The 15,929-nt window shown below is 47.5% G+C and overlaps 1 protein-coding gene across 4 annotated transcripts in view; it reads left to right on the forward strand.

The window, feature by feature from the left end:
- LOC119443120 (uncharacterized) overlaps positions 1-15,929 on the forward strand; it is a 49,319-nt gene that overhangs the window by 19,505 nt on the left and 13,885 nt on the right. The window contains exon 1 of one of the 4 annotated variants that reach the window (XM_049662597.1): positions 3,904-4,146. The exons of 1 other annotated variant lie outside the window; for it this stretch is intronic. In XM_049662597.1, the coding sequence (XP_049518554.1) occupies positions 4,078-4,146 (69 nt within the window). In that variant the 5' untranslated portion in view covers positions 3,904-4,077. Of the gene's footprint in view, positions 1-3,903; positions 4,147-11,547; positions 11,672-13,283; positions 13,635-15,929 lie in introns of those variants that run through there. 2 more of the 4 variants (XM_049662598.1, XM_037708270.2) reach the window with 2 other exon arrangements.

Genomic DNA, 15,929 nt, shown 5'->3' on the forward strand with positions numbered 1-15,929 from the left:
AAGTTATCATAAAAGAATCGCCGCCCAAGCACTCCGTATAGATGGTCAATCAGCGAAACTGAAACGTGCGGCCCCGATGTTTATCACTGGGTTATTTCCGACGGTTCATTAAAGTCTTTCTCAATTATTGGTTACGTCTTTGTGTTTCTTAATCAGGTTACACACACGTTCGGCTACGACGTCACTGGCGGTATGCCCGCCATCCGCCGTTGTCGGATTGCCGCTTGCGATTCTTCAAAATTAAATTGCTTCGAAATTAAATCTGTCCGTCACGTAAAACAATGAATGGCTCATACCCCCTTAAGCAATATGGCTCGTATACCCCCGTAAACGCGGCCTCTCCATTACGACTACAAAAGAGAAGTGAAATTCTACGCTGGAATGATGAGCGGCAACGGAGCCAGCTGTGGAAGAAGACGACGACGCTCGAGCCATTGCTGATGATGATGATAGTTTTCGGCGTACAGGCGACAGACGGACGAATCGGCTAGCCACATACAGCTTCGCTGTAAAGGAAAAGTCAGGAGAAGTGATGAAAACCGGTTGTGAACGGGAGAGCTTTGGATCATAGTAGCTTCAGAAGGGTCAGTAGAGCGAGCTGCTTAAGTATGGAATCTAGCTGAGTAATTCCAGCCTCCATATGAAGCACATTATTGGCCACGAAGTTCGGCAGACAGAGACAGAGACGCTGAGTTTGCCTTTGAAGTAGTGTTAGAGGTCGTAGTTCGTAACAGACGAATTCAAGAAAAAACAAATAAAGTTTGTAAATCATCAATAAAGTAGCTCTACGAATACCTGCACATTTATTGCTCAAATGGCGCAGCAACCCCGTTGCAAAGTTGTCCTTTGCGAGCATGTGCCTCGATCTGCCGCTGCCAGTTTAACTTAAGTAAGTTATCTCCAAATACGATGTCATTTGCGGTATCTGCTCATTTCGATAATGAAGAAATGTGAACTGCCTTTGCAAGGTCAGATCCGCCTTTAGCTATAGCCCCGTCATCTTCCTTCTCCTCAAGCGCTATGAGGAAAGGTAAGGAAATTGAAAGGTAAAAACTGCAAGGTGAATGCGAGGATGACAACCTTGGACGAGTGCCCGTAATCAGATTACAAAAATAACGATTAGAATCTCGAGATTAGATTCTCGAGAGTAAAGCAGAGATACATTAAACGAGTGTTCGCTGTCTTCGGCCTACATCAGATGGAATTAGTAAAACGATACTGCTGCTGTGATGTTGACCGGGCGCCTGATTGTCCTGACGATGTCGGCTCCTGGAGGGTTTGCTTTTGTGCCTAGAGTTACTGCACTGCAGAGAAGCGCAGAGAAAAGGAGAAGATGGTTGGCTGCAGGCACAGCTTACTCCAAGGTACTTGCTGGCAGTTGCTTCGCCAGAGCGCCTCTTATGATGAGAGTTTCGTAAAGCGAAGCTTATAGCTACTCGTTATCGAAAGGAACGTAATTTGAAGCGCAGCGCTAGAGAGGTGGGCAAGACAACGCGAACAGCGAGGTAGAACGCGGCGCGGAAGAGAGAGGAGTGGCGCGGAGTGGGACGGTACGGAGGAGGAAGCCGAGCAGCCACGGCTTTTAATGCGTAAGCATTAGGAGTGTCAGATTGGAAAAAAGTGCGTGTTCCTATCCTCGCTCATCCCCAAGCTCTCCCATCCCCTCTCTACCTCAACCACGTGACGTGTTTGAGGTAGGGAGGGGATGGGAGAGCTTAGAAGAGCGTGTGTGTGTGTCGAGCGAGCTCTTGAACAACACTTTGCAATGTGGTGAACGCGGTTTAAATCATGGATCCGGGACCTCAAAGAGGTGTGACGTAATGCTACCGCATTTCTTCCGCGTTTACCGCTCAATCACCACAGAATTTTTTGTTAGCACAGAAGTGATGTCACTTCAATTTTAATTTTCAGATTTTGACCGTGTTTTCTGGGCTGGTTGCACTAGGCGTCGTTTCTGGGTCTCCGAGTATTTGGTCAAGCCAAGATGATTTACGGCATCCCAATTCGTAGCTTCATTTAATTCTTGTAATCTTTATTCTGTAATTTTAACTTTTGTAAAGATATTTGTAAATTGCCCGCGACACTACAATGCTGCGCTACCTCAAGCGCTTTGTTTTACGACATTCATAAGATGCCCACAACTCATTGCTTCATTTTGTTTTGTTCCTCCGATTCGCGCGGTACATTCTCTATTAATTTCGTATACAATGATGACGTTTACAGCACCTAGAGTGCTGACTCAAAACCGTGGCATCACTAGGGCGGAACGCCTCGGGTGCAGCGCCCAAGAGGGGGGGAACTACTGGGCAGTGAAAGGGCGGGGTTGAAATGGCCAATAATTATTCGTCAAAGAAGCGAAAAGGCGCCCGGCCGTGGCACTATGCGCTGACTACAAAAAATAAAAAAAGAATAGAAGTTTGTAGGAGGGTGCCCTTAGCAGAGCTTAAATAATGGCTTAGGTTGCTTTAGAACGTGGAGTTCAAATAAAATATACATGCGGTAGAGACGTCACCCCAGAGAGGTGCATGCAATATTGTTTCGCCGATACACCCGCGTAGCGGTCGTTGTAACTGTTGTAGAAATACTTTCCCGCCGGGTCCGACTGCGGTAGTGGACAGTGCAAGATTAGCATAAATTTGTGCTTTAGTTTTCTTACGAAAGCTCCTTCAAAATACCACACGTTCTACTGAGACTGTATTATTCTTCGCCTAGTCGCCTACTATATCTGGCTCGTCTTCATTTTCTCCTGCTTTCAATCCTCCTTCCGAGGTGCTTCTTTCAATTCACCTCACTTCAAAAATGCAGATAAGCTATTCTTGTACATACGTATACGCGGCTACGTATGCAATGTGCACCGCACGAGGCTATGCATACACCGTGCAACCACGGTGCATACACATGCATACGCATATCACTACAGCGTTTCTACGATCTCAAAGCTTGCATTTCTTGTCTCTCTTGTGCACGTTTATTTTTATAATGTAATTCTTGACATTCATCTGACAAAAGCTATTTGCTCCGTTTATTTTTGAGAAGTGTACTTTTTTGAAAAAAAAAAATACACACTCATGTTTTTCTGTCAGTTAGTACACACATTCACAACCAAAGCGCATAATAAGTTTGCGCTTTCGATGTGACATTGTGTTGGATTGGAAGTTGTGTGGTGCACTCGTTACTTTGGACATTTCAAAAAGAAATAAAAAGAATAAGTCGTCAGCTATACTCGTACAGAACCAACTTCGCACTGAAGCAAGCCATGAGGATTAAATTGCGCTTCATTGCTTGGAACGAGAGCGCGGAGAAGAAGGGGAAGGGGGGGGGGGGGGGGGGGTCGCGGCGGGCCACTGCCCCGGGTGCTGCTTACCCTATAGTGACGCCATTGACTCGTAACTACAATTGCTTAACCAACTTCTCTTTCTTAAGTCCACACGACCACTCACGTTCGCGATGGGAAAAGAGGTCGCACGGTTACATTCGATCATTGGATGAAGCGGGAATTAATGATAATTGCAACGGCACGTATGTTTCCGGAAATTTATATTGTCTATCCACGATACGCCCGAATTGCAAAGCTCGAGCTATCAGTCTATACGCGGATGCCAGGACCTCTGAGGGGAGTCGTGATTAAACAGCGGCGGCTCTTCAAGCAACAAACGAGCGACGGTCATTTCTAGGCCAGTTTACGCCAAGTTGTCGCTCGGACGGATGACGTGAAGGCTGTCACGCTGTGCTGAAGTGGACATCGTTGTTGACAGCCGAGACGGGCGCTTATCTGCCGACGACGCGACCGTTGGTAGGCCCAAGTGGACGGCCTCCTCGCCCGAGATGCCACGACGCGGCGCTTATTCCGGATTCGTTGTTGTTTTTTTATTATTTTTTTTTCTGCTCCTTCCTTTTTGGCTCGGGCAGCGATCTCCTTCGACGAAAGCGTCTCCCGATCGTCGACCTCGGGACGGGTTCAGCCCGTGAGATGACGGCGCAGCGGTCGGTCGCTGGCTTCGTGCGGATCATTGATTGGGTTAAGCACGTGGCCGCCCAGTAGTCTTGCTTGGTGTTAGCCTCGTCTTATTCCTGTCCATGGGTTCGGTCAGGCCGCTGTCTTGGACGACAGGCAACTCGATCTCAGAATGCGCGACCGATCCACAGGTAGGACGCCCTTATTTTTTTACGCCTACGAGCTATGAGGGACATCTGCGGGACCTTCATAAGAGGCCTCGGAGTTAACTTGTTCGTGTGCGTTCGTGTGCTCTGCGCCAGAAGTTTTCTTCATTTTATGACATGCTGTCGCGGGCGAAATGACAGCCAGGCGAAGAGACAGACGACAGAAACAAATTGCGTGTTATTTCTTTAAACTTTGAAGGTAAAGTCGGCTCATCGTTCGTCGAACAATGAGCCGATTGTACCTTGGCGAGACGCCGATAAGCTGGGCGCGACAACACCGTCATTTGGGTTTAATTGTGGATCATCTCTTGGCGTCCTGCCGTTAAACTTGTACGACGCAAATCGCAATCGCTCCTTATATGTGGTCGCCTTGACTGCTAGAGGTGCCGGCTGCGACCAAACAACATCTCTGATCTGTTGTCTATGGCATGACGTATGCGTTAACAGTCCTGAACGTGCCATATTTTGATGGCCCAATTGGAACGAGATCATCCTGTTGCCCTTCGACTAATGCTTGGATTACCTCGCGAAGTGCAATCTGCTGCATTACTTACTGAAGCGCATCAGTTACCCCTGAAGCTGCAAGCAGAGCAGTGAGCTCTACTATATCATATCGAGCGCCTGCACCGCGCATAGAATTGCCAATCGCTCCTTGATCGTCTGATTCAGCGCCCGTTTTCTCGCATGGGAAAAATTGCGCATGATTTATGAACGCTGCTGGCATTTCAGAAAATGCTGCTTCAGTTACCCCTCCGCCTCCGAAATACATCACCAAACACGTACTCCCCATTTATCTCACAATCCCTGACATACACAAAAAGTCTGATATGCCTGTTTCGCCAATATTCCAATTCGCTTAGTCGCACATGTTCGAAAGATTTCCAGATTATCTTCAAGTATTAACAGATGCATCTGTACACAGCGACGGTCCAGGCACCTCTGCAGCTTTTTTCTGCCCTTCGACTCACATTTCATATACCCTTTCCAGCCTCGCCAACAACGGCGGAGCTAGCAGCGCTGAAACACGTGCCAGAGAAGTTAACCGCATGGAAGATTGCCATCTGTACGGACTCCCGCGCTGCCCTTAGCAGATTACAACGCAGTCAGGTTGATTGTCCAGTTGTGCGCAGCACTACTGACTCTACCAACAAAATTGCATCACATGGTATTGTGCCACACCGGGTGCCTATCATCGAGGTGACGAGCGCTCCCCCCCTCTGCGATTAAATCAATCAATCAAAGCAACTTTATTTCGCAACTTTACAAGGTGGCCAAAGAAAAAGCTGCTACACTGCAGCTTGACTGGGCTCCAGCCACCCATCAGCAATGGAGACGAAACACATTTAGCATTTCTAACCCTTCATAGAAAGCATTGTACCAGACATACAATGTATCCAAGATTACATTACAATCAAACACGCCTCTCTAAGGACATGTAGGAAGTAAGGATGAAATAGAAAGGCTAAGTACTCATAATATACATACATAATACAATGGCTAGACACACACACAAAAAGATTTTTTTATTATTATTTTATTGCGTGAATAAACTTCTTATGTCTTTCTTCGTTAACGTTGTGATGTCAATATTCAGTGTGTCATAGTGATTTAATGTCTTATTTAATGTCGTTCGTCTGAGCACCGAGACTAATCCCGCGACGAAACAAGAATGCAACGCGGTTGACGTCAGCACCCGCCCCGCCTCGTTCCTGCCGACAAGGAGTCGTCAAAGGGATTTACGGGAGAACCGGCCCTTTGTTAGAAGAGAGAGTCGCCACCAGCCGCCCCATCGGTCTGGTGCGCTCTTACTGCTATTTGTATGATGTTACCTGCTGTTACTTGCTGTATCTGTACATAAAGTATAAAGCTTTTCGTCTCCTCTTCGCCTGCTGCAAGAGTCCGTCTCTTGTCCTCGACCCCGGGTCGCAATAATGGGCTATCTTTCGTTGCTCAATGGATGCCTTCACACGTAGATCGCCGGGAATGAAGAGGCTGATCGGCTGGCTTCAACTTGCGCTCATTACGACTGTCTGCCCTGAAATGTTGTGCAAGCTGGATGACGCTCGTCTGCTGGTTCGTCGCCACCTACTCAAGCAGAATCTAGACCAACGCATCCCAAATGGAACGTTCCCGCCCCGTGTTCGCGGTCGAGGCTTGCCTCGTCGCGCTAGAGTACTACTCAAGCTAAGGGTTGGCTGGGTGAACATGTGCGAACGTTTATACCGACAAGGACGTGTGGTCAGTCCATCGTTTTGGTGCGAGACACTTCAGCACCTTATATTGGAGTGTCCCGCTTTCAGTGCGAAGCGCACGTCGCTTGTGAGGGACTATCATCTCTATCTCCTTGGCCTGCGGTGTACGACACTCGACGCATATGTTTGTACCCCAGTCGTTGTGCGCCTCGACGCGATCAGGCCCATCGCACTCTCCTTCGTTTTCTAGAAGGAACTAACTTAAGTTCACGTTTGTGGCTTATTTATGTTTTCAAATGACAATACCTCAGACACTATTTCTTCTATTTTAACATTCTTTAGTATACCGTGACCTGCAGTGATCGACCCTACTGTGTGTGACCTGTACTGCGTGTGCTGCTTTATTCTTTGAGATTTGTCATCTTGCTCTTTCTTTCCCCTTTCCTCTCCTTCTTCCTATCTCTTCCATTTCTATGTTTATCTCCTGTCCTTTCTGAAGAGTAGGCAGGCCAACGCCTCTTCCGGTGGCAGTCGCCAGCCTGCTCCTCGCTTTCCCTTTCCGGTCAAGTGTATTTATGCTTTCAAAACAAATAATAATAATAATAATAATAATAATAATAATAATAATAATAATAATAATAATAATAATAATAATAATAATAATAATAATAATAATAATTAAAACGTATTGCATCCCTTTCTAATTATCCGAACACATACGCAGTACAGTTGACGCCTGCGTGCTTGTTCTCTGATGACTAGCACTTTTCTCACTCCACAGGCGAATTTGTACTCTTTTTTTCAACTCCCTTTATCTTTGTCCTAGGCAATTGCCTCTCATACATAAAAGAATCCGCAGCAGTTTCTTTCGAGAGAAAGGGCCAACGAGAGAGGACGAACCCTTCCTATCTGGTTTGTCGCACTCGTAAAAGTGGTGGCGCGTACGCGAACACGCTATCGTGAAGCGTCGGCAATTTCAACTGTGAGGGCGTAGATCAAAAGCAAGCGGTCGCGTTGTGCGAGGCGCTGTAAGTACCACGTGCCTTGCAGTCAGTACCGTGTGTTGTCCTCTCGGTATCTCTGACGATGTACTTAGGTGAGGTCAACTACTCGCTTCTTTGTATTTTCTCTTAGTCGCGTCTTTGTATTTTGCCTTAGCTGAGGCGATAATCCGCTAAATATACGTCGCTTGTGTATAACAAGATGGCACCTGTCACCACCACGAATTAAGGGCTGTTTCTATCTATCTATCTATCTATCTATCTATCTATCTATCTATCTATCTATCTATCTATCTATCTATCTATCTATCTATCTATCTATCTATCTATCTATCTATCTATCTATCTATCTATCTATCTATCTATCTATCTATCTATCTATCTATCTATCTATCTATCTATCTATCTATCTATCAGACATTTACACATCATACATTACCATAATTCGTATCTGTCGCCATATAACTCAAATGGATGTCCTCGCGAAATATTATTCATTCAGGCGTTTGAATTTCTGCTATGCAGAGGAAGACCCCCATGGTGGCGGGAGGTCCCAGATAAATTTTGGGCATGTGGGGTTCTTTAGTAGGCACGGATGTTTCTGTACGCATGGAACTCTTACAGAAAAAAGCTTTATGAGGAACACACCGCGGGGTATTACGTTCACGCGATGGTGGTCTGGCGTGGCAGAGGACCAACCTTGAAAAACACAAATAAAACTAGTCATGGCACCCACGAGAGTCAAACTTGAGTCCAGCGTGTCGACATTTAATATGTTTGCCATTTGATGCTGCTCTGTCAAATTAGGCACTCATACGCGTACAAGGCCAGCAAATATTAGATCATTGTATGTCATAACGAAACTAGCGGCTGTGCATCGTCAATACTCACAATATAAAAATAGAAAGCATATGCAATACTTTCTTCACTGAGACAGGGCACAATTTTGGCCGTCGGATATATTTGTATCTGTTTGCAACGTGTAACTGCAGAAACAAAGTCCATCCATAGACGCAAACAAATTAATCCAACAATTATTCACGTGTAGAGAACAGCGCAGTTGCACCCTTTCTTTAACAGCTATCTGTTTAATAAACCGGGCGACGCGGCCAGAGCAGTTCAGTGTCTTCGCACGTGCACCATACAAAAACAACTCAATCATCGCCACGACTTTTAACAGCGGAGCTGTTTAAGCCGAGCGTTAGTCCGTAATATGCGAACAGAAAGTGTGTGCCGATCCTGGCGGTAGTGCAGAAAGGATCCAAGCGTAATGGCACATACCCCTGTTCACTATAGCGAAGCTGATCCTGGCTAAGCCTAGATAAGCATGGTTGGGACTACTCAAGCTTAGTCAGTCATCGATAGCCAATCGATAGCCAATCCATAGCTAATCGATAATCGATTAATAATCAATAAATTCCGAAAAATTCTGAGGATTACTTAGTAGTGCTTAGCCTAACCCAAAAGCCAGGACTAGCTGGGTGCCCATCAGCTCCGCTGTCTCTTTAGCATTGCGCCTCCAGTGCAAGCTACGCTAATTTTTTTTGATCCCGCTTCCGTGCTGTCTGTCTTGTCTGTTTTGCGCCGTATAGAAGAAGAATGCGCAGCAGTCAGCATAATTAAGCTTGTTCTTTTGAGATAAACACTCATCTGTACGAATCAAAGCAGGGCTCCTGAACATTAGCAGTATCTGAGGAAAACGAAGAACTAACCGCGCGCGAACTGAATGCACCAGCAGCTCGAGAACGGCGTCAAAAAATGCGGAAAGCGAGCGTCTGAGAAAGGGGGGGGGGGGGGGGGAGGCTTGCTTTGTGTACGGAGAAGAGTTCAGTGACAGTGCTGGTACTCCGCAAGAAGCGGCGCGTCGTAGAACAGTTCGAACATGTTCCATTTCTTCCGTAGTCAGTGGATATTCCGAGTCTTGGATATTCCGTACGGAAGACCAGTGCACTGACCAAAATCCCAACACGAATACAAGAAACAATGTACGTCTCACCGATTCCCAGGAACATGCACCCAAACTTCCACATCGGACGGAGACAAGCCCGAGCACAGGCGCTCGCGAGAAAGTATGGACACCACCCCAATGTCTTGTACGTAGACGCGGCCAGCACCGCAAGAAGCACCGCATTCGTCACCAGCGTAGTCGAAAATCACGGGACCGAAATAAATACATCGTCGGTTTCCAGAGTGAGCGCTGCGGAGGCAGAGGAACTAGCGATATAGCGTTAGCCATCACGACGAGACCGCAGTGGGATTGCGTCATAGTTCTGACGGACTCTCAGACGGCATGCAGAAATTACTCCAGGGCCAAAATTTCCAGGGCTGGACATCGCATTCTGAATGGAGTGCACCAGCTGCCACCATACATACAAATCGTGTGGACTCCGGGGCATGAGTCCTTACGCGGCAATCAGCAGGCACACGCCTACGCCCGAGCGCATGCACACCGGGAGCCGCGAGATGACCGCGCCGAGCAGTTCCAACCAGAGCCCATACCATTAACCTACACTCACATCCTACAACACTATCGCTTTTCACGAAGAACACTACCCCCACCTCATAATTCTCTGACGCGAGAGGAGGTCGTATTATGGCGAAAACTCCAAACAAACACATATCCACATTTGAGTCTTTACCACGCCATACACCCTGCGCTGTATTCCTATAAATGTCCACACTGTGATCAATGTGCAACACTTTACCACATGGTATGGGCTTGCGCAAACACACCATAGCTAACACCCATAACACACCCCACCACACGGCAATGGGAGGCAGCGCTGTCCAGCTCCGACTCGACGGACCAGCTCAACCTGGTCAACCGAGCGAGAAGGGCAGCTAAGGCCGCTGGACTCCTGGACTGAGGGGACCACCCACTGCAGAGCGGAGGAGCTACCTACGCTCGCGTGCTCTTTTTATTAAAGTTTATTCTCTCTCTCTCTCTTTCTCTCCGTAGTCAGTGGTGGACTTCATCAACATGTATGGAGTCGAAACTGTGGTCACAATCAGTCGAAAATAGTAAAATCGGTGCTCGTTGCAACTGAGCCGAAAGTTTTTTGAGCGGAATGCGTGCCGAGAGAGGGGGAGTGATTGTGAAGAGGAAGAAGCGCTATTTTTGCAACGCTTTAGGGCGGACGACTCAGCGCCTTGGGGAAACGATGGTGAAGAAAGGGGGTGGGGGGATTGTGGTTATCGCCGGTAGATTCTGTTGCAAGGTAGTGCGCGGGAACCTATCGTTTGTTAGCTTTTTAACACGAAAGTGTTTTATGCCGGGGTCCACCAAGACTTCACTGACGTATTTCCGTCACGGAAATACGTCAGCTTACAATGTACACGAACATAATACAAAGAAAGAAACCAGAAGAAAAAGTTCCACAAACATGCAAAATTTGGAAATCGAACCCACGACCTCTCGGTCCGCGACGATAGATCGCCGAGCGTTTAACCCATTGCGCCACAAACGCATTTGCAGAGAGCTACACAGACGCGCCTTATATATCTAACACTCCTCCGTGTACCCGCGCTCTTGCTCGGGGCGGTGCCGCCGCCTACGAGCAGAAAAGAGAAGTACTGCATTATGACACTAACGCGCACCGACAGTGAACGCTTCGGTGGTCTCAGCACTACGACGCCTCGATGCCAGCATTCGAAGGGACGCTGGCATCAAGAAGCACTACCAACGCCACCTAGGTGGCGTTCACCGTACTCAGCACAGCGGAGCGTGGCCTCCGCAATTAGCTCTGAAAATGTTTCTGAAGTTGATCGCGGAGGCTGCAATTACGACGCGCTGTACGCGCTGATTTGACTCGGTGACGATTCAGTTACGTGCTTTGTCTTGCGCGTTGTATTAGTGTGTCAGTTACGTGCTTCGTCTTTCGCGTTGTGCTAGCGTGTGCAGCGTAGTGCAGCTTCCATATGCACGACGGTTGCTCATGGTCATCGACGTTGGTAGTCGTGATGGAGGAGACGTGCCACCAGGCGTCAGCGTGGGTGCATCAACGCCTAAGGGCGCTTTAGCCACAAAACACCAATAGACATTATATATCAATGTGCAATAAACATTACACTACTTCTGTGAAGACACGTTTCACTTTCGTGTTCTATACCGATTCCTATATAAGAGGGATCAACCACATTTTTTTCATTTCTGGCATCATCGTCGTTCCGATATATGGGCGAAGCTTGTACAGAAACGGACGCGGTCAAACGCTGGAGGGAGCGCGAGCATGACACTGCCTTCAACCTGCGCTTGAGCGCGGTCCCGGTATGGTCGGGCGTCACAAGCTGGTTAGCGCTCTCCTGGACAGGTAAAACGTAAGGATTCATTTCGCTCAATTATATTCCTTTCTTATCGGTGATAAGGTAGTCGATCCCGGTGATAAGGTAGCCGGATCGGTGCTCGGACCGTAAACGAAACGCGAAAAGGAATAGCTTTGGAATAGAATGGCGACATAACCCGGTCCTGCTTACAGTTTCGTATTACGTCCTTGCTGGAAACTTTGCAAACTCCCTCTAACCTTTCCTGATTCCGCTGCCACTCTCTATTTTACCCATCTGACTTTGGTCAAGGAGTGATCGCAATCCGTTTAAATATTCGCTTTCATCATCAGTACCAGCGTCTTCGAGTGTTAGGCGTAATCACGAAATTTTCTGAGTGCTGCAATTTCATCTTCACGCGGAACCTCGCAGTAGTCGCATCGCGTAGCGACAGAACGTGGAGGGTATACGCGAACTGACGTCCGCGCCTCTCACAGAAACTCGCAGAGCACAGCGCCACCTTGTGCGCCTTGTGCGCCTTGTGCGCTGTAAGTGCTTCGCGCGGCACGAATGTACAGAATACAACGAAAGCAGTGAAAACATTGCGGAGGCGTACAAGCCACTCACCGCACAGTGTATCGGCACGGCGGTGTGGGAAGCGCCGTTGCCTCTTCTCTCGGAGACAATGGTCCCTTCCATCAGCGGGGGCAGCGACACGAATTGACGTTGGCAGAGGCGGTCGCCCAGAGCACTGTCACCCTACCTGCGGCGCTTTTAACCGAGGTCTTCGAGCATTCTTGGAAAGCTTCGAGCAAGGAGCAATCGTGTGGTGCCTACAGGAGTGCATTTACCCACGTGCAGACATATTTGTACAGTATATACCAGGTGATCGTTTAGTAGAAGCAGACGTTAATAAATATTTTCAGCTGCATTGCTTGAAGAGGCAGACATCACGACAAACCGTCGTGCGATTTAACGAAGTTGCACTCACTCACATTGTGATTATTAAATTTAGGGCACATTTCCCGATTTGTGACAAACGGGTATAAGTTTGCAGACTTGGACTACCGTCGCACCTGTGCTGGCTCAAGTATCTAAATATACTTGCTCAAGATTGTTTTGTCTGTACGTGTGTGAACGTCCGTGCGTGTGCGCGCGCGTTTTCATGTTATACTTACACTATGCATATTTTTGTAATGAAACAGCTGACATGACCAACGACGCGAACAACTGAGGTTCCGAAGCTATTTTCTTGAGCCCCACACGAGTATTAACAAAATACAAAAACAACGATCGAAATTTCGCCTCTGGTTGCGTAACTGCTTTTAGGAAACGCAGCAAGTATGTTCTATCAATGGCGCCTGCGTCCTTCCGTTCTTCTACGACTCTGCTGCGCCGTCGAGCAACAGTCACAGCAGTGTGCGTTTTGTTCTGGCCTCGGAGAAGACAAAGACGTTCGGTGAACGTGACGCGCACGTGGAGTCCCGTCTCGTCAATGATGTCAGGTCCGCAGATGTGCGTTTCAGCAGAAACAACGTTCGCTTGCCTCAGCATGTCCTCCGAGACCGCGCTGCGCCGAACCAACAATCTCGAAGGCCTCGACCTCACGCAGGCGTGCAGTACAAACAACTGCTTCGCCGCTATCCGTTATGCGCGCGCGCCTCTACACTTCCTCGTCTGCGCTACTCATGCGACAACGTCGCCCTCGATTCGAGAGACACCTCACAATACAGCTGCCAGCAGGCTGACTTGAGCCTCAACTGCGCATATAAAATAGGCCTCTGCAGTGAACAGCATGAGCTATTTAGCATTTATCTCATTGGCTTGCCCACGGCAAGGCATGCCCACGTTTTAGATTTTTAACAGTGAAACATACGAGCATAGAGAAATGGTGAACAACGACGAACGGCGTGGTGTCTTTGTGGTCTCCGCTGATCTAAGCCAAGAGGCAACCGAGCGACGTAACCACTCTTCGACTACGGTTACGACAGAGTGTGAAGGATTGGGTCCCGCCGTTGCCGTAAGTAAAGGCCCTTTTTATCGCTGTAGAAATAACTATGACTTATCAATGCCGAGAGGAGAGCATGATATTGTTAGTTGCGTATGAGAACAAAATAGGGTGTACATAGGCCTAATACGACAGCTCACTTTTTACGCTGGAACTTCGTACTGTGCGTACAGTGGCTTGTACTTCACTCTGCAAGACTCGGCGACTCTATATATGTCTGACAGTTGTCATCATTAGTCCCAATGTAACTGGTCGTACCTTAGCACTTTTCTCTCATCTTCCGAACACTCATGGTTAATAATGTGTAGCATCCTCGTTGTAATCAGACGATGTTCAGACGATGAAGTCAGCATTGCGCACGTCAGCCCTTCGACTCAGTCCTTCGCATTCTTCAGCATGTAGGACACAAAATAGCCTGCATTATTGTACCTCTGTTTCTGTGAGTACATGGCTACGGATGATACTTTTCTACCGTACTTACAACACGTCCTTACAGTCACTACATAGCCTACACGTTAGACAAGTTTCCCACCATTTATTAAAAATATGCCATTTAATCTGGCACTCCTAATCGGGGACCACCCTGAAATACAACTTGAAGATTGTCATCGGCATCAACTTTTTGAAGAGAGCAGAAATACTGCACAAACTTTAAGATCGTAAGGCTCCCTCGCGAATGAACTGAAAATATATCTTTTTTTTAAGATTTATTTGAATTTGGTTTCCTGTTCTCGCCATGAATTTGGTTTAGCTTACACCTTGCGTGTGGCGCAATATGTCCTCAGTCGATCTTGCGCCAAAAAGCCTGACACAACAGCAACAATTCTCCCGCACAGCCCGTACGTGCCTCAAAGATCGCTTACGCGTCTATGTGGAAAACAAGTAGCCAAAGGATACGACAAAGATCACCGTCTACACTAAGTCAGTGCGCAAAGAAATTATTTTCCTCAAATTCTGCACGCCCGTGCACGAGGATGGATGGTTTCGAAAGCGAGTCATTAGACAAAATATGGACGTGAACCTATAGGGCTGCCTTTAAACATTTCTAGGTTTAGCAGCAGTATGGAGAAGCACTCATTGCAACCAAAACAGCCAACTTCCGCTTTGTGGCAGTCGAGTACAATATGACCACGATATAGACACGCTATCGCCCAAAACATTGGTAGGCAAGGCTAGACTTGATAAGGTTAATCAGATTGGATTTCATTGTAGCGTCATACAGACGTCGCACGGCCATGAATGAGTGCCACTGCGCGGTTCTTATCTTGAAAAGTGCACGCATATAATAACGGAAGGGAGGAAAAACGTTCATATCGGTCAATACACACCCGTGTTCAGTGGTTTGGAACACAGCATGTTTAACAGAAGCAAAGATTAAACATTGCTGACAAGCACATCACTGCGAAAACCGGCACCGCTCTAGTCCTAAAACCTACAAATAGTGAATGATGAGCTGTTGGGTCGGAAAATGCGAGGCAAGCGGTAAAAAAATTAGTCGTATAACTGTGCAGGAACCATCGACCATGATTGAGGTAAATAGCCGAACGCTTCTATAAACAGCTAGAAAGGAATGGATGCACTTCAAGGGGTATATTTCTTACAACGCGGATGTTCAGGTAGCGTTTGTTGTCTCATTGCGCGATTCCGCTGGGAACAGAGCCGTTATATAACCACTACATCTCTGTAGCGAGGCGGTGACCTCTCCTGCAGCCGCCACAGGGAGAGAGGGTGACGGGATATATAGCCGAGTGCTCTACCACAGCCTCTGAACATTCTTTCTGTCTAAACCTTCCGACGCACCAAAGTTGTCCCGAACGTGTCGGCGGGCCCGGCTATTCGCTTACGGGCGCAACTGTTACAGGCGATGTTACGCAGGATGTCACGCAGCTATATGTCTACAATGCAGCTGAGCTTTCAACTTGTCGCTCAATGCCTATTTTCACAATCTCCGGGACAGCCATAACTGTTTATCAAAATTTGACCAAATATTTATTTTGTCGTAGCACAAGTAATACATAGAACCCCTGTGTTTCTTAGAACTGCGTTCACATCCAAGGTCTTTTTTTTTCTTCTTTTAATATGATATACTTGCGGTTTGCGTTCGTCAGCGATCGCGCATTACAACTCGGTTGTGCGAGAGCACGCGCTCTTTGCATCGCGGCGCCTTTGGTGACGCGGTGAAAGTCCGACCACCAATCACGGAAACGGCCGTTCTTAATTAAGAGCCAAAGAAAGCTATTCACTATAGAAAACAGTTTCCTGCGATTTTAAACATGCTAGAGCTGGCGTTCGAGGGTTAATCGCCCA

This window comes from Dermacentor silvarum, chromosome 2 (assembly GCF_013339745.2).
Source record: "Dermacentor silvarum isolate Dsil-2018 chromosome 2, BIME_Dsil_1.4, whole genome shotgun sequence".
Classification (NCBI taxonomy): domain Eukaryota; kingdom Metazoa; phylum Arthropoda; class Arachnida; order Ixodida; family Ixodidae; genus Dermacentor; species Dermacentor silvarum.